Source organism: Vitis vinifera, chromosome 19 (genome assembly GCF_030704535.1).
Source record: "Vitis vinifera cultivar Pinot Noir 40024 chromosome 19, ASM3070453v1".
Taxonomy (NCBI): Eukaryota; Viridiplantae; Streptophyta; class Magnoliopsida; order Vitales; family Vitaceae; genus Vitis; species Vitis vinifera.
Genome location: NC_081823.1, coordinates 25,860,420 through 25,887,757, shown reverse-complemented (window position 1 = coordinate 25,887,757; position 27,338 = coordinate 25,860,420). Strand labels below are relative to the sequence as shown.

The following is a 27,338-nucleotide window of genomic DNA, read 5'->3' as shown; positions in this document are numbered from 1 at the left end:
TGTATCCGCCTCCACACAAACCACACCTCCATTCCATAAACACGCCAACAACCTTCTATGACAGTGAAGAAAAATTCTCCAAAAAAATTTCAGAAAACAATTTTGACAAAACAAATTCTGATACCTTCACACTTCCAACACCAATTCCAGAAAAATAAAATAAAATGAAACTTTTCAGAAAAAAGAAATCCAAAAAAAATAGCAAAACTGTGAAGATGAAAATGCAAATTGAAGAGAGTACCTGGTCCGAGTGTAGGAGAAGAGAGATAAGAGAGAAGTATCGAAGACGAGAGAGATTAAGATTGAGAGATAGAGATAGAGATTGAGGATTGTTTCGAACTTCACAGATGTTATGGGGATGTGTTGATAACTTAGATATTTTCTCTCTGGTTCTTCTAGTGAAACTGAGGAGGGCTTAGGGTTTATAGGACATGTGATATGGTGTGTGTGCGGCTCACCCTAGCTATGGTGGGACCTATTTCTGTTTCCTTTGAATGGGTCGGTCTTTTGGCGGCCCGCCCAGAATACCATTCATAATGCCCAGCCCAATGCCCATTCAGATTTTTCTTAAGAGGCTTGTGCAATTTTGAATAATTCAGGGGTATTTTAGAAAGTAATAGTTTTTTAGGGATATTAAAAAAAATTTAAGTATTAAAAAATTTTAAAATACTTCTTAAAATCATTATCAAATGAACTCTAACTTAAGAGGTCCTTTTGGTCTATCATTGTGTAATTACTCATAATTTTATGAGTTTTTTTTATAATTAAAATAATTTCATGACTATTTTAATATTTATTATTTTTTTATGGGAATTTGTAAAACTATTCATAACTTTAGAAATACTTATATTATATAATTACTACCATTTTTTAATTTTTATATTACTATTCATAATTTAAGTTTATTTGTAGAATTATTCATTATTTTATGATTGGGGAATAATTTTTTCAAAATTTAATGAAGTTCTTTTTACGACTGCTTATAATTTTGGAATATTTGTATGATTACTCGTAAGTTATGAAATGCATCACAATAAATAAATATTTTGAACATACTGGGATGTCTAAACCGGGAAATAAAAGTGAAATTTTTTATGTGAAGAAAAATTCCGATTTAAGGTCGACAAATATTGATATAACGAAACTATAAATGTTATTGATTAAGCACAAAACCTAGCAATTGATATATGATTCAATTGAAAGATATTTGACATCCAAAATACCCAAATTATCCTTAATGGTTTATAACTAATACAAAGATGAAAATTGAAAAGGAAAATAAAAGAAAAGAAAGTAAAAATCAAACACTTTTCTACATAAAAGTTAGAACCATGTCTTTCTCGCCACTCTCTCCCTCTCTTTCATATTTAGTGCTCAAAGTGACCATGTGTAAAATGTGATTATATTATTAACTTTAAGGCTATGTTTGGTTCCGGAAAATTTGAGGGAAAATGAAAGGAAAAGAAAATACAAAGGAAAAGTAGAAGGAAAGAAAAAGTGAAGGAAAATAAAAAAAAAAGATTAAAAGTTGATAAATTATTTTTTTTGTTACTTCAAACTCATTTTATTTATTTTAACTCATCAATATAAAAATTAAATAATTTAAAAATACATAAGTTTTTAATTAATTTTAATTATATTTGATTTTTTTTTATATTTTTCATAGGACAACCAAACATGAGAAAATCATTTTCCTTAGCATTTTTTTTCTTTCCTTTGTACTTTCCGGGAACCAAACATAGCCTAATAGAAAAAAGAATTAAAAAAATAAATAAAGGAATATGAAAAAAATAATATTTATATAAAATATATATATTTGAAGTTTTTTTAACTTTTTTAGAAACATGTATTTTAAAAATGGAAATTTATAGAATATGAAAATTGTCAATTTTTATTTTTATATTGTAAAAATCTATTTCTGTTCCTATCATTGAAGTAATTTTATATATTTTGTAATTTTATTTTTAGAAAATGAAGAAAATTTGGTAAATTTTATTATATTAATTTTTTTTTGTTATTTAGTTTTTTCTTTCCTTTACATCATATTCCATAATTTTAAATTTATTTCATATTTTCATATAAATAGTATGATTTTTTTTTTTTTGCTTATTCTCTCTAGTGAACTAATGAGAATCTTCATTTACTAGAAAAATCTTATCATCCAAATCAACAAATATCATTGTAGACCGCTCTTGGACCAAGGGGTATTTTCATATCACCCCAGGAGAGCTGGCGGCATCATGGAGGAGTGGGGGGTTGGCTTCTTCAAAGGCTCACAGTTGCACATGGCCAAGGACACCACCACCTTGCCATGGTGGTGGTTAGGGATAAAGACATCTCTGAGTAAGGAGCAGAGGAGCAGTGGAAACGGGTAGAAACATGCAGGGAAGCTGATAAGAAAGAGAACCTAGACTGAAAAGAGGTAAGGAGGAGCTTTTCGGATATGGATTTTGGGAGAGCATGAAGAAAAAAATTTGAGAAAGTTGGAGGAGGATCGAGGAAGCAAGGGAAGACTTTTGCTGAGTTGGGAAAAGCTACAGACTCAAGTGCTTAGAGCTGAGCAATCTTCGCTCGAGTAGAGTTATTCAGGTGCAGCCATTGTATGCTCTGTTTTCCCATTTTTGCACCATTCTACTTTTTTTCTTTCGCTGATAGTTGGTTTTGTTTTTTATGATTAGAGTGGGCATTAGAGATCATACATATCGGATTTGGTCTGCATACACTTTCTGTTTGATTTTTCGGTTTTTATAGAATCAGAAATCATGCTCTGTTTCTTTGCTTTATTTTGGTTTCTCTGTAAGATGCCTGCAACCATTTTTTTTTTCTTTTTTTTCTATTCTATATTTCGAGTTCATTTTGGTCACTCTCAATCAGTTCACAAGCTCATTGACAGACTATGAAATGGTGCGAGGTTTAATGGTCTTTGGTTTGTTTGTGTATGCTCCGTTTTGGTCTTTGCTGTGTTTGGGGAGTATCCCGACCAGCTGGGTTGGTCATCTTGGTTGGGATGTTCTTGAGAGAACCTCGTATACCACCTTTCACACAAACGAAAACTTCTGGATGCCCGTATTGCTATGTAACCCAAGCACGTTAAGTTGAAGAGTTTTTGTCATAAGTCACGTTTCTGCTGTATGGAGCCATTCCAGTTTTGTTTTAGGGTTCTTGTTCACTTGCGAGGATGGATGATTTCGTCTAGTAGGGTGGTGAGCAATGGTGTGCCGGCGGTTCAAAAAGTTCAATATCGAAGGTTGAGTTGGGGCAGATGCTCCAGAAATAAAAAAAACGCACTACAATCTGCCATTGAAGTACCACCCGGACAAAACCTAGATGCTTGAATCCAACGATCGAATCTCTCCGTCACACCCATGCCGCAACGCCGTCATTCCGTCGCCACTGTTGATGTCTTTGGCGACCACCACTGTCGCACCTTCTCCACACACCACCCACTATACCTTGGCACCCATGGAGTTGCCTCATTCACGCGCCGTAGCTTTACCACCTCCGGTTGATGCCCACTATGCTTGCACCGCTATCAGTTTCAGTCCCTCATCTCACAGCCATCCCACTACTCATTCATTTGTTGATTCCTATGGTACTTGTTTATGGAGTTTAGTTTTCAAATTTGATGATTTGAGGCTCTCTTGTTTGTTGTTGGATTAAGTTGGAGTTTTCATTTGGCCTTAACTTTTAGTTCTTATTTCTAAAGTTCAGAAAATTGTTTTGTTTTTGTTTTTAAAAAATTGATTTTATTGAAAGTCTAGAATTGTTTTAATAAAAACCCAAAAAATATCTGTAATAAAAGACAAAAAAATATTCTTCAATAAAAACAATCCAGAACATTATTTTTGAATAAAAACAGTCCAAAATTTTTTTTATTGAATAAAAAATAGTGTAGAAAATATTTTATTAATAAAAATAGTCCAAATTTTTTTATATTTTGTTTTAAAAGGTTCAAAAATCATTTTTCAAATAAATGTAAAGTTCCGGAAATTTCATCTAAGAAAGTTAAAAAAAAATGTTTTTTTCTTTTAAAAAAAATAGTTTTAGAAAATTGATTTTAATAAAATTTCAGAAAATTGTTTTTCATAAAAATCCAAAATTTTGTTTTTTAATAAATTGCACAATTTTGTTTAATAAAACTATCCAAGTTTTTCTAATATAATAAAAAAATACTTTTTGGTAAATTTAAATAAAAAAATGAATAAAGTTTCTTTTATAAATAATTTTGAATTTTTTTTCCTATTAAAAATCCTTTTTACGAATAAAATTGAGTTGAATATTTGTGGCCATCATTTTACTCGATGACAGTAACCAGTTCCATGCTGTCTGCCTGACTTTGAGTTGCAACCCACTGTACCCATTAATGAACTAAGTGGTAAGCAGTACATTCCGATACTGATTTGAACAGGTACTGTAAGCAGATATTGGGTTTAAAATAGAACATTTATCATCCTTCGACTGGTGGGGATTCTAGGTGATAGTTATTGGTTACTGTATGGTCCTCCTGCTGCTTTCCTGATGAACCTTTTTTCCCCTTATCTTTTCTCTCTTCAGTTATCTTATCGGTGACAAGTCAATACTAGGAGGTGAAGGATGTGGAAGCTTTGCCACCTCCTCCCGAAACTAAGGTGGTGTTTATTTTTTTACTTAATTCTAAATAAAATTTTAATATTTAATAGTATTAAATATTAGGTTATTTATTTTTATAGTATTTTATTTCTATTAAGTATTAAAAAGTAAAAAAAATCATTATGTTATTTTTTCTATTTAAAAAAAGCCACATATTTTGTATTTTTCTATTTAGTAAAAAGTTTATAATAAGTCATGAAAAAGTAAAAAAACAAACAACCTAAATTCTAAAACTAAATGATTTTCAGCAAAAAGCCAAAAAAACAAACACCACCTATGGATCAAATTCCAGCTCAAAAGCAGAAAGGTGCTGTTAGTTACTTCATCTGCACAAGACCTGAGAAGGGACCAGTGTTGCTTTCTGATGAAAGTCAAGCCCTCCTCAACCCAAGTTCCGATATAATATAAAAGCAAAATATTGTAAGAAAAAAACTTGATTTTATCTCAACTAATAGGTTTTCATGTAGCGAGTGATTCTAAAATGTTAAAAGCGCTTCTTAAGAAAAAAAAAAAATAGATATTTGACAGAATTTTAAAATCTTAAAAATTCTTTTAAATGCTATTTTTGAGCCAACATAGGAAGAAAGCATGTATTTCAAAAATCATGTATCTCCCCACTTAAAATGTATTTTTGATTTACGTATAAGCTATAATCTCTAATTAACATGAATTTAAGACTCCATTAAATGGCAATTAATTAAGAAAAACATTATAATTAATTGTGTAACTCATCCCATTTAATTTCCATTAAATTGGAGTTCAAAAAAAGAAACCCATATATAAATAAGTGAAATTTACCATTGTTGTTTGCTGAAAATCTCCATTATTAATTTGTGTTCGTATACAACCATGGACCTTTGGCTTTTCTTCCTCACTTCTTTCTGTATCGGAGCTTCTCTCCATGCCCTCCTCAGCCTCCTACAAAACCAGAAGCTCCCACCAGGGCCTCCCTCCGTCCCCATCCTCGGCAACATCCTCTGGCTCCTCAAGTCCTCCAAGAACTTCTCCAACGTCGAGACCCTTCTCCGCGTCCTCCGCTCCGACTACGGCTCCATCATCACCCTCCACCTCGGCTCTCGCCCTTCCATCTTCCTAACAACCCACTCCGCAGCCCATAAAGCCCTCCTGCAGAATGGCGCCACCTTCGCTAGCCGCCCTCAATCCATCGTCGCCACCCAAGTCCTAACCAATAATCACCGCACCGTGAGCTCCTCCGCCTACGGCCCTCTCTGGAGACTACTCCGACAAAACCTAATGTCCATAGTCCATCCTTGTAAACTGAAGTCCTACTCCCATTGCAGCAAATGGGCTCTGAGTAGATTGAAGGATAAGATCAGGGACGACTTCAAATCCGGCAATGCTGTTCCCGTGGTAGACCATATTCGATATACCATGTTTTGTCTATTATCGTATTTCTGTTTTGGGGAAGAGTTCGATGAGAAGACAGTTAGGGAAATAGAGAAATCTCAGGTGCCTGTGCTATCCAATTTTATTCGGTTCAATGTGCTGAATTTTATGCCCAAGTTGGCGAAGATTGTCTTCAGAAAACTATGGAAAGAGCTCTTGGAAATTCGTCGCAACCAAGAAAAAACCCTTATACCTATCATAAGAGCTTGCCGCGGCCGCGAGAAGAAGACGATGGTATCGTATCTTGATACCCTTTTGGAGCTTCATGTCCAGGATGTGGAAAGAAAGCTTCTGGAGGAGGAGCTCGTGAGCTTATGCTCGGAGTTCCTGTTCATCGGCACCGACACCAGCACGGCGGCGATGCAGTGGGTGATGGCCAACTTGGTGAAGCACCAAGACATACAAGAGAAGGTGGTTGAGGAGATTAACCGAGTTGTGAAGCCGGGAGAGGAGATCAAGCAAGAAGATGTCAGCCACATGAATTACTTGAAGGCAGTGGTGCTGGAGGCCTTGAGGAGGCATCCGCCGGGGCATTTTTCGATACCGAGATCGGTGACGGAGGACACCATTTTTGATGGGTACCTGATACCGAGAGATGCCTTGGTGAATTTCACAGTTGCAGACATGGGTTGGGACCCCAGTGTGTGGGAAGATCCGATGGAATTCAGGCCGGAGAGGTTCATGGTGGGTGAAGGTGGAGAGGTGGAGTTTGACGTAAAAGGGGTGAGGGAGATCAAGATGATGCCTTTTGGGGCAGGAAGGAGGGTTTGTCCTGCTATTTCCTTTGCATTGTTTCATATACAATACTTTGTGGCAAATTTGATTAGGGATTTCAAGTGGGTTGCTGAGGATGGAGGTGGGGTTGATTTGAGTGAGAAGAAAGATGGGTTCACCATTGAACTCAAGCATCCACTCAGGGCTCTAGTCTCTCCTAGAACAATTAGCTAATTAACTAGTGTCGCGACTTCATTTTATTATGTGGTTTGTGTGTATTGTATTCAATGTCATAGTCTACCAAATAATGCTTTTTATTTATGATATCCATGAACCTAAATTAGGGTTTATTTTTTAGTGTTTTAATTCATTTTATATATCAATGAATTGGACTCTTGTGAGAGTAATTTTCATACATACATTTTTAAATTCTAATATTTTTTTTGTATAGCCTTTCTATTAGAAATGATACTTTTATGTTGAATCAATTAGGCTATATTTGATTCTCGGAAAATATGGGGAAAAATGTTAAAAAATAAAAATAAAGAGAAAAAGTAAAAAGGAGAGAAAATGTGAAGGAAAATAAAAAATAAATTTAACTTTAATAAATTATTTTTATAGAATACTTTAAACTCATTTTACTTATTTTAACTCTTTGATGTAAAGATTAAATGATTTGAAATTAGCTAATTTTAATTATATTTGATTATAATTATATATATATATATATATATATATATATATATAAAAAGTATTCTAAACCTTAGGAAGTGCTAGTAACTTTTCAAAAAATCACTCTCAAATGTACCTTAAATTCTAGTTAAAAAAAATCATTTCAAATGATTAATTATTTGGATTTTAAAAACTTTGTGAAATGCATAATTTTGGTAGGGAAGGGCTTTCTAGTAAATACTAGCAAACATTTCTCACCCTTCAAGAATCCTTTCAAACAAACTCCTATTAAAACTAAAACTAATGTTAAGTTTCATCAAATTAGCCAATTAGGATTATAATGAATCTAGTATCAATAATAGCAAATTAGGATTGAAATGTTCGGTTTAGAGTTCATTAATTTGGAACTAATTTTGGTAAAAATAATTTTTTCAATAATGCTTTTATAAGTAGCACTTCTATTAAAAAAATACTTCGTGTATATTGGAATTAAATAAAAAACATTTTTTTTGTAGTATTGTTGACAATATGTCATATGATAAATTCAATAGTCCTTTGTTATGCTTTAATACATCCAAAAAATATACATACCTCGAGTATGAATACTCTTAAGTTGCTTGACCTTGATTCAAACATATAAGACCTCTAGAATATACAATACATTAGAGTTAATGGTATAATAGACCAAAATTGCCAACTTGTATGAATAAACTCTTAGGCTATGTTTGATTTTTGAAAAATTTGAGGAAAAACACAAAGAAAAGAAAATAGAGAGAAAAAGTAGGATGAAAGAAAATAAAAAATAAGTTTAAATTTAATAAATTATTTTTATATGTTTTTTCAAACTTTTTTTATTTACTAATATCTATTATAACAAGATAAAATAATTTAAAAATATGTAAAATTTAAATTAATTTAAATTATATTTGATTTTTTTTATTTTTTATAATAAAACTAAACATGAAAAAACTATTTTCTTTAACATTTTTTTTTCTTTTTTAATATTTTCCACGATTTAAACATACCTTTAAGTAACTTAACCTTGATTCTAACATGATGTGATACATCAACAATTGTCTCCCTCTATAGTAATTTTATGATAAAACATAAGATTACAATGAACCCCAATGTTTCAAATAAACCCCATTGGACACTAACCTAATGCAATATTAATCTTAACCATACACACTTAAATGCAACATTCTTCTCTCTTTTGATTTTTGATTTTGAATAAAAGAGGTACTTAGTTAAGTGCATCCCACTCAAATGTTAGAGGAGGTAAGCAAAATTTATCCATAAATAAGATAAAGCCTAATAATTATTTTGGAAAACAGTTTTCTATTCTCTAAAAATAAAAATAAAAAGCAAGAAAACATGTTTTATAATCAGAAAATTGTTTTAAATTTTTTATTTTTAAGAATAGAAAATATAATATTTTAAAAAAAATGTCTTTTAATTATTTTTTAAATTATATATATTTATTTTTTGAGGATTATTTTAGAAAATAATAATATAAGCATGAAAAATAATTAAAAATAAAGTATTGATTATAAAATTATTTTAAAAATATATTTAAAAATATTAAAAATATTTTTGGTTTTTAAAAAGACTTTTATTTTATCAAATATTAAATAATAATTTTTTAAAATAGTTTTTAAAAATTATTTTTTATAACCGTTTTAAAAAATAGTTATGAAACATCAGGAAAGTAGAAAGTATTTGGAACCGGGAATTGTTTTAAAATTTTTAAATGTTCGAAACTGTACCATCCTCCATTATTCTATAGTCTTAAAAATAAAAAATAAAAAAAATTCATAATCCCTTTCTCGCGATTTTTTCTCGTGAATCAAACAGAGCCTCGGAAGCAAGCCCTTTTTTTTTTCCGTCGGAGATGCTGCTGATGCGATATTGTTCACATAGGTTTCCCATTCCTTGTGAGAAGAGGCTCACAAATTTCAGTCGGAGATCCTGGTTGGCCGCTGCTCGTGGGAATCTCAGTTGTTCCTTCGCACAAAATGGAAATATGGATGTTTCTCTCTCCAATAATTCTACTTTTTCAGGTATACATTTTGTTTTTGTTTTGTTTTGTTTTTTTTGTTTTCCCTCCAAATCCATGCCAATCTAACCACATATGTGCATAGTATAGCTGTGTTCTGGAGAGTTATTTATGAAGAGTAATGTTATTCCTTTTGTGAATTGCTTCTCAGCAGAGACACAGCACTTAAGTGCCTTCAATTTAGTAAAATATTTGTCCGAAACGTAATTCCTGAAACTCGTTGGCGATTAATAGTAATTTTCATATCCGCATGGAAAATCAAAGGGATAATATTTTGAGCAAAATCAATGGCAACTGTGTTATTCAGGAAAGTACCTTGGAGAGGCATCACTCTGCATGAAGTGATAGATTATGCTCTTCTTGAATTTAAGAGTATGAGTCACAGCCAGGATTATCTCATGAAAAGGTGTCCTTTTGAACAGTCTTTGATGTGTTTTGGCTCAAAACCCGTAAATTTGGACTGTATCTGTATTTAGCTTGTTAAGAAGACATGAGATGGCTCAAAAAAATAAAAAATGAAAAAGAATAAGTTTTATATATATATCTATATATATATATATATATAAATTTTAATGTTATGTTGAATAATGGTATGTAATTGTGCTGTTTTTTATATGTTATGATGTTAATGCCTTAATTCAGGGATGGAGGATGTTTTAATGGGCTATATTTTTGGCAAGGAGAAGGCAACCAGAGTTGCACACTTGTAGGTACTGAAGTTCCATTTCTTGAATACCAGGATTGCTTTGCATGATTATGTATAAATATTCTGAAATTCAATTGTTTGCTTGAATGCTAAGTTCACTAAATGCATTGTTGAGGCTATATGTTATTAGATTTATATTAGATTTACAGTATATGTGGCATTTAGGGATATTAATAGGTGAGCCAATCATTTTCGTAACTTTGAGAATGTGTCGGTTATAATGCGGGAGACAATTTCATGCATATGGGCCAGAACAGTCAGAAATTGTTTGTTGGCACCAATTATACCTTTTCTTATCTTGGATGCTTGCCCATGTAGATTTCTCAGAAGCTTACTAGAAAACAAAAATTAGAATCACACAATGAATCAAAAGGGACAATATGATTTTTATATGGATAAATTGCCACTTACTTGAGTCAGAATCTCTGTTTTCATCCAAAATAATTCCTTTTGGATTTTGGAAGAAATCAATACCAAAATCATATTGGAAAGTGCACATTCACCGTTCTTGCAGCAGAATGGTGTAGACATTTTGTTCTTAAGTCAACAACACTGGACTTGAGGGATTAATTGGAGATCAAGTTATTGCAATTTGAGAAAATCCATCTTGACATGATTGAGTCAGATATGATGAACAAATGTCTATCTGAAGGTAAAGATGTGGAATTGGTGAAGTGAAGCTTTCTACATTAATAACGACTTGGGTAAGGGAGTTTATTGGAGTTTGATATAAAGTTGGGAACCACTAATGTGAGAACAAAAGTTTTCTTAGTTGCTTTGATGAGCCCACTCAAGGGAATTGTTATGATAGAATTTAAGTGTTGTTAAGTGCATAAGAACACTCTTATATTATCTCATCAGTTTTGTGGTGGTTGATCAAGAGAACTAACCATATGTCTCTTGGTTGGTACTCCTATTCTTTGTTTCTTTTACCCATCATATCCTAAACACTCGATCAGACTTTTTTGGAAAAGTAGAAGGCAAAGAAGAAAAATAGCTTCCTTTAGCACTGGTCTAATCCAAGCGGAGAACCATATATTCTAGATATGGTTCTCCATGATTTCTAAGCCAATGGTTGGCTTCATTCTCTCATTCATAGTGCCTTATTGTTACTTGATGGTTGTGCTTTAAGTTGGAATAATTTGGCATTTTCATTTTTAACCAGGGTATGGAAGCATGTTGTCCAAAAAGGAGATACAGTTGTTGATGCCACTTGTGGCAATGGGTATGATACCTTGGCAATGCTCAAAATGGTTGCTGATGGGTCAGGTAGAGGTTGTGTTTATGGAATGGACATTCAAAAAGATGCTTTAGAGAATACTTCTTCATTGCTCAATGAATCGGTCAATCCAATTGAGGTACTACCTTGAGCATTTTTCTTCTATTTATCATTTCACTTCAATAGAACTATAGACATTGTAAAATTATGATTCATGCACAGCCACTTTATCATTTCATTCAATGTAAGAGTCGACATTGTAGGTTATGGTTCATGCACAGCCAGCTCCTTACTAAATGTGGACAAAGAATTAAGATGTTATTCTTGAGATTCAATATTTGTACAACCATTATTTATTTTAAACTTGAATCCAACTACATTAGAGTCAGCATTAGTGTCTGACACTTCATAAACAAAGTTAGAGCAAGAGCATGGATCTACGATTTTTTAAATTTTATGGGGTCCAGAGCTCCTACAGGGTGCTTTGAGATGGATCCATTACTCACAAACCCTCCTAACTCCACTGGTTTCCTAAAAGACATGGAGAAAAGAGTGGAAAAAAAGGAAAGGAATTATGTTCTGAGGTTGGACCATGTGCATGTTCAACCTCTGTCGGTATGCGCTTGCACCACTACCATGGTTTACATTCAGGAGGGACCACAAATTATCAATGATAACATGTTTTAAAGACTTTTGGGCTCATGCCTTAAGGCTTGCTCTGAAAACACCTGGACACTCAAGCAGTCTAATGCCTGAAGTAAGGTTTGAGGCTGTCATTAGACAATGCTTTAACTGATTGGGATTTGTTTTATGTTTAAAAATATTACCTGATACATTGCTTTAATATAATTGGCATAGATCTGATGGAAAAGGGTTTCATTTTGCTATTCTTACTTGAATGTTCTTTAGATTTAAATCAATTAGTTATTTTTTGAACTCAGAGTGTATCAAAGGTGCAAGAAATTCAATGCACCAAGAGTAAGTTTGATGTTTCAATTTTAGTTTTATTTAAAGATATTTAATGTCCTGATTCTTTTCTTAAATAGTTTTTATTTTTTGTTTTCCAACATTTTGAATTTTATTTTATAAGTCCAAATAGATTATGGTACTTACATCTTTGAGTCTGATGCCTGGCCTCATGGAAAAACAAGTAGTTCTGACATCCACTTCTCATCTTGTAAAACAATGAACATAGGTCCCATATATCATAGTCACAAAATATATTAATCTTGTTTATTTCTTTTGGTTTTCTTTCTTAACCTTTTGGTGGGAGGGAACATTAACCAAAATTGTTTAGGTGGTCGATAAAATGCAAATTTCTGTTTCTTACATTTTCTGAATTGTCTCTCTACTATGGTTTCTCCAGGCAAGATAAAACAATTTGTCAACAGTACACAGCCTCCTCAATCTCACCGTGCACATGAGTCATTAAACAGTGCATGAAGGTCCTCAGTCTTTATGATTTTGAAATTTGCAGATCTCATTGGAGAATAGATGGAGATTTTATCACTATGTTCTTATCCTTTTTTTTGGTCCATTTTCCCCAACAAATTCTAAGGGTTATAGAGCTTCTTCCTCTTCCACTTCCCTTCTCCAAGTGGGCTGAGATGAAAGAAATTGAATAGGATGCCCATGCAGAAAAGAGCCTTGGAAACTGGGATCTTTCTTTTGGAAAGTCTTTGACTTGTCTAAAAATTGGGTTGCTCTTTCAAGTGGATTTCTTGCTTGGCTAACCAACTCTTTGGCAAGGGACTTTTGTCTCCTCGAGAGGTTCTTTGTATGTGCATGTGGTTTTTGTTTAGTCTTTCTTCAGTCTCAGAGGCATCACTATTTTGCATCGTGTATTTTTGAAAGGGCAACTCATCTTTCTTGTACCTTTTGATTCATATTGCACTGAATTTTGCTATTGTTTATGATTAGAAGAAAAAAAGAAGTATTGATGAAAGCATGATATACCAATGATATACCAATTGATGTCTAATGCTCCAAAATTAATATGATATAGAAAGTTAGATCCATTAATTTGGCTGCACCTTTCTATTTCTTTGTATGTGTTGTCATGCAATTTATTACTATTCATAATCAGTAGATTATATGCATTTATCGATTGATCCATCCTCAATACAGTTGTATGTCTACACCTAATCATGTACTGTGTTCTTGTTTATTGGTCTTTTAAACTATAACTAAACCCAATACTGATGTTGTAGTCCATCATTCTTGTTCCCAAGAAAAAAGAGAACATACATTTTTATACTTGTTTCATTAAGTCTCAAATTTATGCAGAAAGAACTTGTTAAGCTCTTCACCATTTGTCACAGTAGAATGGAGGAAGTTGTTCCAAAGAGTACCACATTAAGGTACTGACTGCAGTTCAAATTTCTTGATATGTTTTTGTTTTTTGGGGTTATTATTTTTGAGTTCTCATATGTAGAGCTATTATAGGTACTGTCAAGGACAAGGTTAGTGATCTGGTATCCAAGCAGTGGCATATATTTGGCAACCTTGGTTTTCAGAAATAGTATCTCTAGGACAGTCATATAAATATATCCTTTTGTTCTTGAAGTTTATGACCCACCATACTAGTGTAGACAGAATCTGTTAATGTTTTTGCATGACTGATAAGGGACAGTATCACTGTTAGGCTATTTTTGTTTCATGCCAAAGTGGCGTGAGGAAAATGAAATTTCTGTAAAAGGCCTTTTTACTATGATTGTTACAATGTAAAATGTGGTAGCATTTGGTTATCTGAAATGACTAGAAACTTGGTTTTAATATATGCCTTTTCTCCTTCACTTTGTCCTAGTTTTTCTTGAAATTCTGTCTTCTTTAGTTAATGATTCTCTTTCTGGTTAACATGAAGCTCCTCTCTTGCAGAAGACCATAATACCAATGATTATGATGTGAAATGAAAAACATGTTCTTCTCTCTGCACATTGGTGCTAAACTTTCAGTGTTGACTATTGTCTGGTGATTAGACATACAGTGATTTATTGATATACTGACATTTAAAAATATTTGGTCAATTGCCTCCACCCCTCTCTAATCTCACTACCCCTTGAACTCCATGTGCTTGCTGGCAGCCACCCAGTCATGAAACTTGCCCCTAAGGTTGATCCCCTGATTCTCATAGAGAAAAACAGCATCTTTGCCAATGAACCAAGTGATTTAAGTAATACATATATATATAAGTATTAGTGTTTTACCCCTTTTTCATTTAATTTACATGCACACACTGCACAGTTAAGGAGAAACCATGTGAAGTGGCTGGCAATAATTATATTTGTGCAGCATCCATATATATTATACATTGATACAGCCATTTTGATGGAATATATATCTATGCAATGCTATTTCATAAACTAAACAATTCTTCTAAACCTCACTTGAGAATGATGCCCTGGGTGTTTTTAGGCTTGTTGCATTCAACTTGGGCTACCTTCCTGGTGGTGACAAAGAAGTAACTACAACATCAGCAACAACCATCTTAGCATTGCAAGCTGCAACAAGAATATTAGCATCTGGAGGGCTTATCAGCCTGATTGTTTATGTGGGGCATCCAGGAGGAAGGTGATGTTTTCTTCTTGTTGTTGCTTGTTGTACTTGCTTGTTCTCATTTATTATCAGTGACTGGATTTTTCATGTCCCACCACTATATTGAGTCAAGCCTTTTGACAAAATCAATTAGAAACTAGATTTTGATTCCTTGAGTGTACCTTTTTATTAATTTTGTTTCAATTTTTTAGGTTATCTTTTTATTATTCAACATTGAATTGTAGTGGAAACCTGTTGTAACCTTTTTATCTTCATAGCCATCCTAGCAGTAGCTGTTTTTTGTTTATTTCTATTAGTTTGGTAGGATTGTCCCCTTTATAGAATTGTTCTTGGACAAGTCTACCATTGTTCATTGATTCGATTGTTCAGTCTGGTTGCATGGTAAATATGTCTATTCTAGAGTTGTTCTTGAACAAAACATGGTAAATGTATGTCTACGGGCCAAATCATTCATATATCATTTGTTTCAAATTTTCAATTGTTGGAAAAAACTTGACTAATACTTCAGGTTTTGAACATGTACTTTTTGAGGTGCCTTTCCAACAATAGTATGAGTAGAATATTAGCAAGACGATAATCAATGTCACAGGACTCAAACATCATAGGAATCTTTTTGTTCTATGATAATATTCGATGAGCTATTATGGCAAAAGTATTGATGCCAAAATCCTTTAACAATTTAATTTGTTGCTTTAACCTCAACTGAAGAATTGGAGGTTAAAAATACATTTATTTAATAGTTAGTAATAACTCCTTTTGGTGGCATACTGGTTTAAAGAATTCTTTTTAGTAGTATGGATCACTATATAATGCTCCAAGTGGATCACAGTCTAGATTCTTAAACAGAATGAATTCAGACAATAGGATAATTTATAACCATATGAAAGTCAGTTGAAATTATTGATCAGGCAATCACAAAATACGACACTTAAGTTGGAAGATATACTTTTATAATTATAGCATTGTTTTATATGAAAAATGGTACTTCACTGCTAAAATTATCCTTGCTGTGGATATATAGGATAATTGGAAACTTTGCCTCTAAAAGGGATAAGAAGAGAGAGACAACTAGTTGATATTTATGACTTTGTTCCCAATTTTTCTTCTATCTGTGAAGTTTACCTCCTGAGACGGTTGGGTGGTTGGATTTGATGATGTGAATGCATTTTGAGGCATAATTTTATGGACATAAAATCTAAACATTGTGTGTACTGTTGCATGTTCTAAAGTTATATTATTGCAGCTTCTATCTATTTTCAACCTCTAACTTTCACGATGGTGATTATATACTTGTTAGAACATCTATGTTGCAATAGTTTGCAATCTTTCTGGGTATGAATCCACAGGTTTACTTTACTAGAAGCTATTTTTATGCCAACATCTTTTTCCCCTTTTGGAATTGAATTCAATCAAGGTGGCATGTCATTGGAAATGGATTAAAACAATTAATATGGAGAATTCTAGAATCAAACCATTAAATTAGTCAAAAACTAAAGTTGGAGCTATGCAAAACTGAGCCAACATGTCCTTTGCAAGGTTCTTACTAAATTTCAATGGTGGATTAAGTAAGAACTTTTGTGAGAAGCCAGTTTTTCCAAATTTCCTGTTTCCAATTGGGTTTGAATTTACTGCTAGATATGACAAGATTTATCTTTTGCTTGTGATATCCAGGGATGAACTTGAGACCATCCAAGCTTTTGCCTCCGAACTGTCAGTTGAGGATTGGGTTTGCAGTGAATTCCAAATGCTAAACCGACCATTGGCCCCGGTACTCATTTTCTTATTCAAGAGATGAAGTTGAATAAGTAGATGAAGTTTGCATTAAGTTTTCCAGTGTAACAACCCTGATTTTGGAATTTTTTTCTTTAATTTTTTGAGACAGCATCAGTTGCTTCTTTAATTTTCTGAATAATTGAAACACCATAAAGTTTCTCTAACCCTTTCCTTAATTTCTTTAATTTTATGTTCCTTGTGCTATCTTCTGCATCGCACATTCCCAGGTTAATTGACTGGGTGTTAGACAAACTTGAGTCAATTTATTTGGTCTGCAACACAATTTGTGAGTGCCATCAATAGGAATTGAGAAATTATATGAGTTTAAGATATAGTAATGCAATGGGGATGCGATGGAGTTACAGTAGATCGCTTTCATGGTGGACTGCATTACATGTTCTGCTTTGAGCTCTTCAGAAAGAGAGAGAATAGGTGGAATAGCAAAATCTCATAAATAAATTCTTAATTTTCTAATATTTTGTGTCTAGAAGGATCATGATCTGGATTATACTTTTAGAATGGAACAAATGTAGTAAAATTGCAAAATTAGTGGGATGGATTCCACCTAATGAAAGTTGGGTTAAGATCAGCTTTTGATAGGACTAGGAGAAACTATAAAATTCAGTGAGTGCTATCAGTGAAATGGGAAAGGGCATCAACTATCTAGAATATCCTATTCTTTGATAGAAAAATTAGTGGGATGGATTCCACCTAATGAAAGTTGGGTTAAGATCAGCTTTTGATAGGACTAGGAGAAACTATGAAATTCGGTGAGTGCTATCAGTGAAATGGTAAAGGGCATCAACTATCTAGAATATCCTATTCTTTGATAGAAAAATTAGTGGGATGGATTCCACCTAATGAAAGTTGGGTTAAGATCAGCTTTTGATAGGACTAGGAGAAACTATGAAATTCGGTGAGTGCTATCAGTGAAATGGTAAAGGGCATCAACTATCTAGAATATCCTATTCTTTGATAGAAAAATGGAATATCTGTTTGTCTATTGGCACATAGATTTAGAGATGGTATAAACTTATTTAAACTAGGAAGGAGTTGACATTTGTTGATATTGAAGAAAAAATTGTCACTTGCACTCCATAGAAAACCTTTTTCACATGGACTTGGGCACAAACATCAGGTGCTGGTATGTGTTTAACTGTCAGATTCCTTTGGTATATATCTAATTATCAGATTCCTTTAATTCCAATATCTTAGGATTTGTAGGCTTTTAAATAACGAATTTTTTTTTTAAAGTTTTAAGCTTGTAGGATTTGGGTTCACTATGCATATTGTACTTTTTAATACCCTCCTTCACATACAACCCCATATCTGCACATGGAAAAACACATAGGCGTGATGATGCTTGAACATATGATCTCCCGCCAAATGAGACTTTGATACTACGTTAAACAACCAATTTTCATTAAAGTTTAAGCTTCTAGGGTTTAGGTCTATATTGTGTATTGTGTTCTTTTAACTTAGGCTAGATTGAAGTATGTATCTATGATAGAATGTACAATATGAGTCTTAAGGGCCTTGCAATAAAATAAGAATAGATTGTTCTTTTTCTTTCTTGGACATGCCCCCTGTTAGTTACTGTAAGTTACATTATCTTACTAATAGGCAATCTCAATTGCATAACCCATGTCTAAATCCTTGTCATGTCATTTTTGGCAAGAGTACTTCTCATGCTTTGAATTTTCCCTGTAACATAGAACAAAACTGGAATGCCCAGGAGAAATTAGGCGTATTATGTTGGATTCCAAAAGGATTATCCCACATAACAATATAGGTGCCACCCTTTAAGCGTAATCATAGAGAAGTAAATGATGCAGATGACTTGCTACTAAGTTACATTGGTGAAAAACTGGAAGCAGGAGGAAGCCTGTATAGATTTGTTAGGTTCTTGTATCATTCAGTCTGAACCTGGGTTGCCAAAGGCTAAAGCAGATAAATTTAAGAAGAGGCCTCTATAGATATGTTCAGTTGTATCTTTCAATGTGAAAAAGCTAAAGCAGATATCTGTATATATGAGAGGAGAGAAGCTGGGTTTTCTAAGCTAAAATGGATATATTCAAGAAGGCCTCTATGGATATGTTAAAAAAAGAGGTCTTTATAGATATGTTCAGTTCTTTTATCCTTCAATCAAAACCTGGGTTCAACAGATATATTTGAGAGAAGCTGGGTTTTCATGGAGGAAGAGGCCTCTACAGGTATGTCCAGTTCTTGTATCTTTCAATCTGAACCTGGTTTTTCCGAGTTCAAAATGGGATGCATTTAGGAGAAACTGGTTTTTTTTTTTATAGGTTAGAACAGATACAAGACGAAGAAGGACAGGAAGAAGGCTCATTGGCTATAGATAACTTCAATTCTTGCATCAATTGTGTAAGGTCTTTTGTAATGACCTACTCCCAATCGTGTAGATATCGTGCCCTTTGAGCTCAAAGGGCCTTCACAGCTTTAATACGCATCAACAAGGTTAAGAAAAGCCTATAAATATGTATCTCTAGGAACTTTTTCTCTTATTCGATATAGGATATCACAATCACCCCCAATTATGTAGACACAACATCCTCCACCCCTCATGGGATTGAACAAACAAAGACTCGCATCGGGATCTCAACCATATATATATTGTTCTCTCTGGACCATGTATATATATTATTCTCTCTGAGCTCTTAACCATGTATATATTGTCCTCTCTTGGGTCCAAATGACATTCATGGTTTTAAAACGTGTTTACAAGGTTAAGAGGAACCTATATTTATATAGTCTTGAAAACTTTTTTCCTTAACCAATGTGATATATATGTATATATTGTCCTTTTTGTGCCTAAAAGGGGTCTACGACTTTAAAATGCGTCTACAAGGTTAAGAGGAATCCATATTTATAGTTTTGATAATATTTTTCCTTATTCGATGTGAGATATCACACCTTTATGGATACATTTGATTCTTGTTCTTATATCTTTCAATTTGTCCTTCGCATTTTCAAAGCTACATCAGCTCTAGAGATTTGTTGATATTGGAATGCTTTGGTGGAGTGCTATTGTTTTGAGGTAAACCAAAGGGAGTAATCTTGCCATAATACATTTTTCTAGCTTCATTTTTCAATGAAGGTTCATTTAGCTGTGGTTCTGGTTGTTTAGAAAAGTCGAGGAGTATGTCCATGAGAGTGAATTTTTACGGTTAACCCCCATAAAAACCTAACCTTGTTCATGAAACCATCCTTACTTTTTTGGCTCCTTTTACCCAGTAACTTATGCTTTAACTTAGGATTTTTTTAGGTGCCCTGAAAGGTCATTTGGGTCAGTTTTGAATTAATTTGGTCGCAAATTGAAAAAAACAACTTTTTGAAACAAGTAAAACACAAGCTTATTAGAACATTCACCTTGTTAATACTTAATATTTAATTAAAATAAACTAAAATAAAAAACTTAATACTAGAGTTAAGTTAAATTATTTAAATTTATATATATATAATAAATGTTGCTTTAGTTAAAGTGGGTTTGAATTTTTTTTTTATTTAAATTACTTTTAATTGATCTCTACAAGTGTTTTATGGAGAATTATTAATCAAATATTTTTTTAGAAATTATTATCAGTAATTTTTGTAAGTATTTAAAAAAAATTTTCGACTAATTTATTTGTTTTCAAAAAGTTAATTTCCTTTTTTTAATGTTAGAAGTTTTCATTAATAGAGTTTGCTTTTAAAGAAAATCATGCTGACTCTTTGAATATATACATATACTTTGATAGTATTTTTTATTATGAGTTATATAATTAAAAAAATACCATTTGATAAATTTTAAAAAACAAAAATGAAAGTGACCTTGGTAACGATCGCGATGGGACTCGAACCCACAATCTCCCGCTCCGGAGGCGAGCGCCTTATCCATTAGGCCACGCGATCTTTTGCTCTTAAAGCATTCTTTATATAAATAATATATTTACAGTTATGGCTCACTAACCACAAACCACGAGGCTTAAATTTTTCTCTTTCTTATATAGTATTTTTTTGAGGGGAAAAGTGTTTCCATACATTCATATGAAAAATAATCACAAAATAGGAATTCAAGTTTATAAACTACTAGCTATATAAAAATAATTAGTATTTCATACAATTTTTATGAAAACTACGTACTATCTTTAACCATTCAAGTACTTCTTAATGATATAAGTACTACTTTTTACTATCCTAAATATCACTTTTGACGATAAATGTATGAAACTTAAATTATTTTTAAAAAAATTATATTTTATAATTATTTTACATGAGTAAAAACATATTTCCAATCCTCTATAGTTCATTTTATATAAGAACAATGGAGGTCTCTTATTTGAATGTACTATCTTTTCAACACTTAAGACTATAGTTAATTTTTTTTATTATTATAAAATAATAATAATAATATCGCTTCTAAAACTTTTAATTTTTTATGAAATGAGATTACAAAATAGAATATTTTACAAATACACTCAAAAGATGAGTCACACTGATACTCAAAACTAAACTTTTTAACATTTTTAGGCAAATTTAACCGCCAAAGATTGATTTTAAATTACAAATATATTTTTTAATTGAACAATCTATTGTTCTATTTACTTCCCAATGACGGCAAAATATAAATATTTAAATCCTAAGATAACTTCTAAAACCTTTTTGTAGATTATGAATAAGTCATATAATATTCAAATTATCAAAAAGTAATTACAAAATCTTCACTTACAACAACAAATAAATAGAGAATTTAACTTACCCAACACAAAATTATTAATTATCCCACATGAAGAATTAATCCTTCTAAGGAAAAAGGAAAAAATAAAATGAACAAGTCAACATTATTCTGGGCCATGGTGAGTTGAAGTGGAGAATGATGGATGAGATCATGTAGTAGTAGAAGAAGAGGGGGTGGTGGTGGTGGTGGAGGTGGAGTTGGGCTTGTATCGATACAAAACCCTCTTCTTCTTGAAAGTAGCGTTGTCAATGGTAAGCACAAGCATGCCTGCTTCCTTGTTGGTGAAGGAGTTTCTGATAGCTCCCTCCTCCCACCCCACCTTCCTCTCCTTCTGTACTATCATCGTATACGACCCTTCATCTTTCGGCACGAATTCCTCCCTGTAGTTCACGTCCCACCCCAACACTGTTATCTCCCATGTGAATTTTGTCCCTACCTGAAACATTACATATACCGATATACGTTATTCACACAAAAAAAATCATCATCTTTTTCACCCTCCATCCCTTAATTTCCCACGGCGGGTTACCCGAGTCGATGAGTATTGTGGGTCCAACCCAAATTAAGAAACAATAAACTTGGAACCCAATCCAACCCAATATCTAACGCAAGGTACTCAATTTAAGGTCAACCCAATTCAATCTCATTTATTTTAGTTTAGATTAAGTTAAAGTTAATTGAATTAAACTTGAGTTGATTAGATTCTATAATTTATAATTAATTCATATTGGTTTTTTTGAAACTTTTATATATTTATATCAAAACTTAAAGTAAATAGAACAAAAATTTCGACTTTTAAATCTTTGATATTTTTTAAAAATAATTTTCAAAGAAAATGAATATTATCATATGAGATAATATATATTATGAATATTATAAAAATATTAAATCGGGTTAGACTTAGGTTGTCCAAACCTTGACTTGAGCTAAACCCAAATTGAGTTTGAATTGAAAAAATCTAACTCAATCCCAACTTGGGTATTGAAATGATTGTCCTATTCTATTCAAATGTCGGGGTTAGGTTGGATCAACCTACTAGCTGCAACTGTATCTATAACCAAACACAACCACTGTTATGCCATCAAATTTTCTGAAGTTTCAGTCATCAAGTACATATTAGTAGGAAAATTTTCTTCTTTAAGGACAAAGGGTAAATGGGGTTAGGGGTTGAGTTGTCTTCCAATGCCTTCTCAATGACATGCATTGATCTAAAGAGACTAGTATAGGTTTGGTCTTAGAGTCTCACCTCTGGTGCAGGTATTGCAATGGCTCCTGATGATCCACCCTTTATAATAACCTCTGAAACACCATCTTCAATGGAGAAGTCTGGATCATTCTCCCTGTGAAACCCACCATAACCAACCGGGATTTGCTGAGCATCAATGTACCTAAATTCGAGTTTTGGATTAGTTTCAGTTTTGTTGAAAGTATGCTAATGGTCTAAAAATGTTTCAAATTCCTAAATTCCTAACTCATAGATATTCCTTTTCATGAAGAATATTGTATGAAATATTTTCTATGTCATATTATTGAAAAATAAATTTCTTTCTAAAATAACAAAAGATATTAAGAATATGTTTTTCGATAAAAAATTATGATAGAATGAGCAAGTAGAAATGCAAGGAGTGACACTGATAGAATTGGAGTTTGTTATTCCGATTGAAGGGTTATATACAAATAGTAGGAAAACATGACAACGTTCAATAGTTGTATATTTTTTTTCTATACTTTATAATATTTTCTATATTTGGTAAAATGATTTTTCTTATTATTGGATATGGCCGAACTATTAAAATACATGTAACTTCTTATATTTTTTTTTTATATATTCTTATATGCTATCATTAAGATTATGTTCGATAATTTCATGGGGAAATAAGAGGGAAAAAAAAAAAGATAAAATAAAAGAAAAGAAAAAATGAAGAAAAATAAAGTATAGATAGAAGGAAACCAATCCATACTATTCCAAGTAGCATGCAAAAACCAAGGAGAAGTTTAGTTACTTGAGAAGGGTTTCAGTGACCCTGGCAGGGCGGGCAAAGTCGAATTTGTTCTTGCTTCTTTGTGTGAAGAAAGGCGATACAACAGCATAGAAGGCGTAAGACCAGAAGGGCACATTAATGAAGATCTGGAATCAGAAATCAAACAAAATTCAGGCCAATAATTGTCTTGCAAGAAATTCAAGAAAGAAAATGAGAATGAAGGGGTAATATTATTTACATTTCTTGAAACAAATTCAGGGTAATTGTCTTGGAGAAGCCCAACGGCCTGTTTCATAGCTTGGCGAAGCTCCTTCTTGGTCGGCCCAGGGCTGTTCCTCAGGTCATTCACTTGAAGCATTGACGTTGCCCCACCTGACCCAAAATCAAGCTTCTTAATCCCCCTCTCCATCAGCTGAAACCTCCATCTCAAGAACTTGTGGCGAAGTTCTTCGGTCCCAAACGTCTTGTTGTAGATTTCATCGTTCAGAAACGTGCCGAAGATGTTGTAGCAGATGGGGTGGCCTTTCCTATCCATGCCTTGCATGTATGCCACCGAGCTCAGCTCGGGCGGAAACTCCTCCTCCAGAATGATGTCGATGTTGTTATCTTTTATCCATTTGAGGGTGTTTCTCAGCATCTCGAAGGCCTCCTGGACCTTGAATTCTCGGGCTCGCAAGAATTTGAGGAGGATTACATCGGTTCCCTTGTCTCCTTTGCTTGGCAGTAAGGGTACTCCCCACAGCTTGATTTCCTCGTCAACTTCAATGGCCTTTTTCCCGATTTCAATATTGATTTTCTCTTGTTCCTCTTCTTTCTGTTTGGTCTCATTTTTCTCTCCATTGAAGCCCAAGTTTTCGGGTTTTTCTTCTTCTTTCCCTTCCTCTACTGCCAATTCCTCTGGTTTTTTTTCTTCTCCTTGTCCTTCATTCACCACTGATTTTTCCTTCTCTTCTCCTTCTTTCTCCGGCGACCTTGCTTTCTCGGCCTCTTCCGCTTGCTTCTTCTCCTCCTCGAACAAAGTGTTACTGCGTATTGCGTCTTCGATCTTCGATCTGAGATCAAGCAATGCCTTCTTCTCCAAGTCTTTGAGATCGGATGGAAGGTTGCTCTCCTCCTGGAATGAAGCTCCCCTCTCAGCAACCAAGGAATCAACTACTGAATCCTTAGACACACCTTCATTTTCCTTCTCATCATCAATCAATGCTGCCAATCCCGGCTTCGGGTCATTGAATTTCTTGGAATCTCCATCTTTCTCTGCATCTTTTACATCCCCAGTTGCAGCCCCTTCAACCTCAACGTCCTTCTTTGATGGCTCTTGCTTTTGAGGGACCTCATCTTTGGCTACCTGTATCTCCTTGGGTATTGCTTCCTCAGCCATGGTTAAAACTTTTTTGGATCCAACAGAAGTTTTCAAGATGGGAATAAGTGGAAAATTGAGAGAAAAATTTTGACTGAGAAAAAAAAGCAGAGAGAACCACACAGACCTCACATCTTTCCTCCGTTCACTCTCATCCTAATATTTTCCATCAACTGTTATATAACAGAATTATGAAAAGAAAAAAAAAAAAGCCTCAGTCCAAGTGTTGAAGAGTTCAAACCATATATGAATTGGGCCGATGGACAGCCAATGACCCAGGCCCATACCCCCAGCCACGCCACCACCCCCGCACCCCACTTTTTTTTTTCTTCTCCTTTTTGAATATACAATATTTGGATTTTGGAATTAAGCCTATGTTTAGTTTCTAAGAAATAAAAGGGAAAGAAAAATGAAAGGAAAAAAAGAAGAAAAGAAAACGATCAAAGAAAATACAAAAAAGGTTTTATTAAATATGGAAGAACTTCTTACATAAGTTAAAATATATGTTTTATAAAGAACAACATTTTACTTATTTCATATTATATTATTTTTAAATCATAAGCTCGTTAAACAAAAATTAGCAAAACATATATAAATTTTAAAAAATAGATCTTTACTTTTGAAAAAATAAATCTAAATTGGGCTTAACATACATAGCTAAGTCTCCATTGAATAAACCTCATAGATAAGTATTAAGTTATTTGGTTTTTTTAATATTCTATTTTTATTAAATATTAAGAAGTAAAAGAAAAAAGAAAAAAGAACATTAGATTAATTATATAATTGAATAAAAATCACTAAATGAATTCTTGAGATATAAAGACAATTGAATACAATGATAAACTTATTAAATTGAATAATTATTAATCAGTATTTAAAATTTTAATTAAATATTTACTTTTTCTTAATTTCAATATATTTATTAGATGTAAAATACTTTCAATTGAAAGATTTATTTTATCACATACTTATATGAAATTTAGGTAGATTATCCTTTCATATAATAAAAAATAAGTAGTAAATACAACCTACTTAATTTAGTTAAATTAAGTAGTAAATAATAAAAAATAATTCAGGAAGTGAGATGTTAGGGTTTTTATTTAGTTAAATTAGGATATCGGTAATAGAAAAAATAATTCAAGAAGTGAGATGTGAAGTTTTATTTCGTTAAATATAGTGATATAAATATTGGTTTTTACCGTATAGGTTAGTTCAGGATATATAAAAAAATATCGATGAAAACTTTGATAAAAAATATCGATGGACCAAAAATTGATCAAAACTCTTAAAAATGTGAAATAAAATTTCAAGAAATGATAAAATAAGAAATAATATGTCATATATATATATATATATATATATATATATATATTTAGATTATGTTTTAAAATAATATATAATATTTTGTGACATTTGTGATAATTTTCACGATTTGAAAACACATTAATATTAAATATTATAATATATTTAATCTGAATATGTTGAAGGATATAAAACAAATTATTATGCATGTATAAATATTTTTATTTTAGTTAATTTATAATATGCATATAAAAAACGTATTCTAATATATATATATATATATATATTATTGCATGTGTGTTCATCAAGGTACAATAGAGTTGGCCTAATAGTAAAAGGAATCACATCTCATTGTGATAATTTTCATGATTTGAAAACACATTAATATTAAATATTATAATATATTTAATCTGAATATGTTGAAGGATATAAAACAAATTATTATGCATGTATAAATATTTTTATTTTAGTTAATTTATAATATGCACATAAAAAACGTATTCTAATATATATATATATATATAATTGCATGTGTGTTCATCAAGGTACAATAGAGTTGGCCTAATAGTAAAAGGAATCACATCTCACTCTAGAGTCATATGTAATCATGCACCATTTTAAAAATAACATTTTTGAGTAGTTTAACTCAATGATTTAAAAATCGGACCCGATTGGTTCAATCGGTTGAACCGTCGATCGGACCTTGATCTGGTCTGATTTAGCTTTTGAACCGAAAGGGGCTTTGGACCAGCATCGAATCGGACAGACGATTAAACCGTTCGATTATTTGTGAGCCAATCAACATGTCGGTTTACCAAAAGATTCATGGGCTTTGTGTCTTTTGAATTGGGTTGCAGTCTTCCCACCCACCAGCCAGCCCACAGGTAGCTTGTCTCTTTAAGTAGGTGTGGGTTATTTATGGAACTCATTATATTTGTGAGTTTCCGATGTGGGATGTGGTTATAAAGAATAATAAATGCAATGTGCAATTTGAACCTTGGATCAAAGGTTTACAAAAGAAAGATGCCAACCATTTTGGTTGGCACAACTCCTTTGTTAGATATAGATAACAATATTTTATATTAATGCTATTTGCAAATTTTTATAATATAAAACATTTAAACAAATATAAATATTTATATTCATGTTTATTTTTATAATAATTATTAACAATAAATATGAAAATAAATTAAATAATATAAATTAATTAATATAATATTTTTAAAAT

At 32.4% G+C, this 27,338-nt stretch overlaps 4 protein-coding genes and 1 non-coding gene across 10 annotated transcripts in view; 2 read left to right on the top strand and 3 right to left on the bottom strand.

Moving 5' to 3' along the window:
- The window catches only part of LOC100241125 (homeobox-DDT domain protein RLT3), a 40,395-nt gene extending 39,951 nt beyond the window's left edge, over positions 1 to 444 (bottom strand). For 5 of the 6 annotated variants that reach the window (XM_010646834.3, XM_010646837.3, XM_010646833.3 and 2 more), the window contains exon 1: positions 242 to 410. The gene's annotated coding sequence lies outside the window, so the exon portion shown is untranslated. Of the gene's footprint in view, positions 1 to 241 lie in introns of all 6 variants that reach the window. The other variant, XM_010646835.3, reaches the window with a different exon arrangement.
- A 5,034-nt stretch (positions 445 to 5,478) lies between these two features.
- LOC100258089 (cytochrome P450 89A2) lies at positions 5,479 to 7,018 on the top strand. Its single transcript, XM_002263839.3, has one exon. The coding sequence runs from the start codon at positions 5,479 to 5,481 to the stop codon at positions 6,982 to 6,984; it is 1,506 nt and encodes a 501-aa protein (XP_002263875.1). The 3' UTR covers positions 6,985 to 7,018.
- A 2,176-nt stretch (positions 7,019 to 9,194) lies between these two features.
- Positions 9,195 to 16,944, top strand: LOC100252956 (tRNA (mnm(5)s(2)U34)-methyltransferase, chloroplastic). The gene is made up of 6 exons (XM_002263878.5): positions 9,195 to 9,482; positions 10,121 to 10,184; positions 11,350 to 11,542; positions 13,690 to 13,763; positions 14,818 to 14,973; positions 16,630 to 16,944. The coding sequence occupies exons 1-6, from the start codon at positions 9,314 to 9,316 to the stop codon at positions 16,751 to 16,753; spliced, it is 780 nt and encodes a 259-aa protein (XP_002263914.3). The 5' UTR covers positions 9,195 to 9,313; the 3' UTR covers positions 16,754 to 16,944.
- Positions 16,945 to 20,570: 3,626 nt separating this feature from the next.
- On the bottom strand, positions 20,571 to 20,643 carry TRNAR-CCG (transfer RNA arginine (anticodon CCG)). Its single transcript has one exon. It is a non-coding gene; the product is annotated as a tRNA-Arg (tRNA).
- Positions 20,644 to 21,450: 807 nt separating this feature from the next.
- On the bottom strand, positions 21,451 to 24,955 carry LOC100247845 (patellin-4). Its single transcript, XM_002263915.5, has 4 exons — positions 23,690 to 24,955; positions 23,473 to 23,597; positions 22,716 to 22,857; positions 21,451 to 21,905 (listed from the first exon to the last, which is right to left on the bottom strand). The coding sequence occupies exons 1-4, from the start codon at positions 24,827 to 24,829 to the stop codon at positions 21,618 to 21,620; spliced, it is 1,695 nt and encodes a 564-aa protein (XP_002263951.1). The 5' UTR covers positions 24,830 to 24,955; the 3' UTR covers positions 21,451 to 21,617.
- Positions 24,956 to 27,338: the final 2,383 nt, after the last annotated feature.

Coding starts and splice junctions, on each gene's coding strand:
- LOC100258089 (XM_002263839.3), top strand. CDS start 5,479: ATGGACCTTTGGCTTTTCTTCCTCACTTCTTTCTGTATCGGAGCTTCT.
- LOC100252956 (XM_002263878.5), top strand. CDS start 9,314: ATGCTGCTGATGCGATATTGTTCACATAGGTTTCCCATTCCTTGTGAG. Junction 10,185..11,349: donor GCAACCAGAGTTGCACACTT/GTAGGTACTGAA, acceptor ATTTTTAACCAG/GGTATGGAAGCATGTTGTCC. Junction 11,543..13,689: donor AATCGGTCAATCCAATTGAG/GTACTACCTTGA, acceptor AAATTTATGCAG/AAAGAACTTGTTAAGCTCTT.
- LOC100247845 (XM_002263915.5), bottom strand. CDS start 24,829: ATGGCTGAGGAAGCAATACCCAAGGAGATACAGGTAGCCAAAGATGAG. Junction 23,598..23,689: donor CTGAATTTGTTTCAAGAAAT/GTAAATAATATT, acceptor TTCTGATTCCAG/ATCTTCATTAATGTGCCCTT. Junction 22,858..23,472: donor GTCACTGAAACCCTTCTCAA/GTAACTAAACTT, acceptor ACTCGAATTTAG/GTACATTGATGCTCAGCAAA.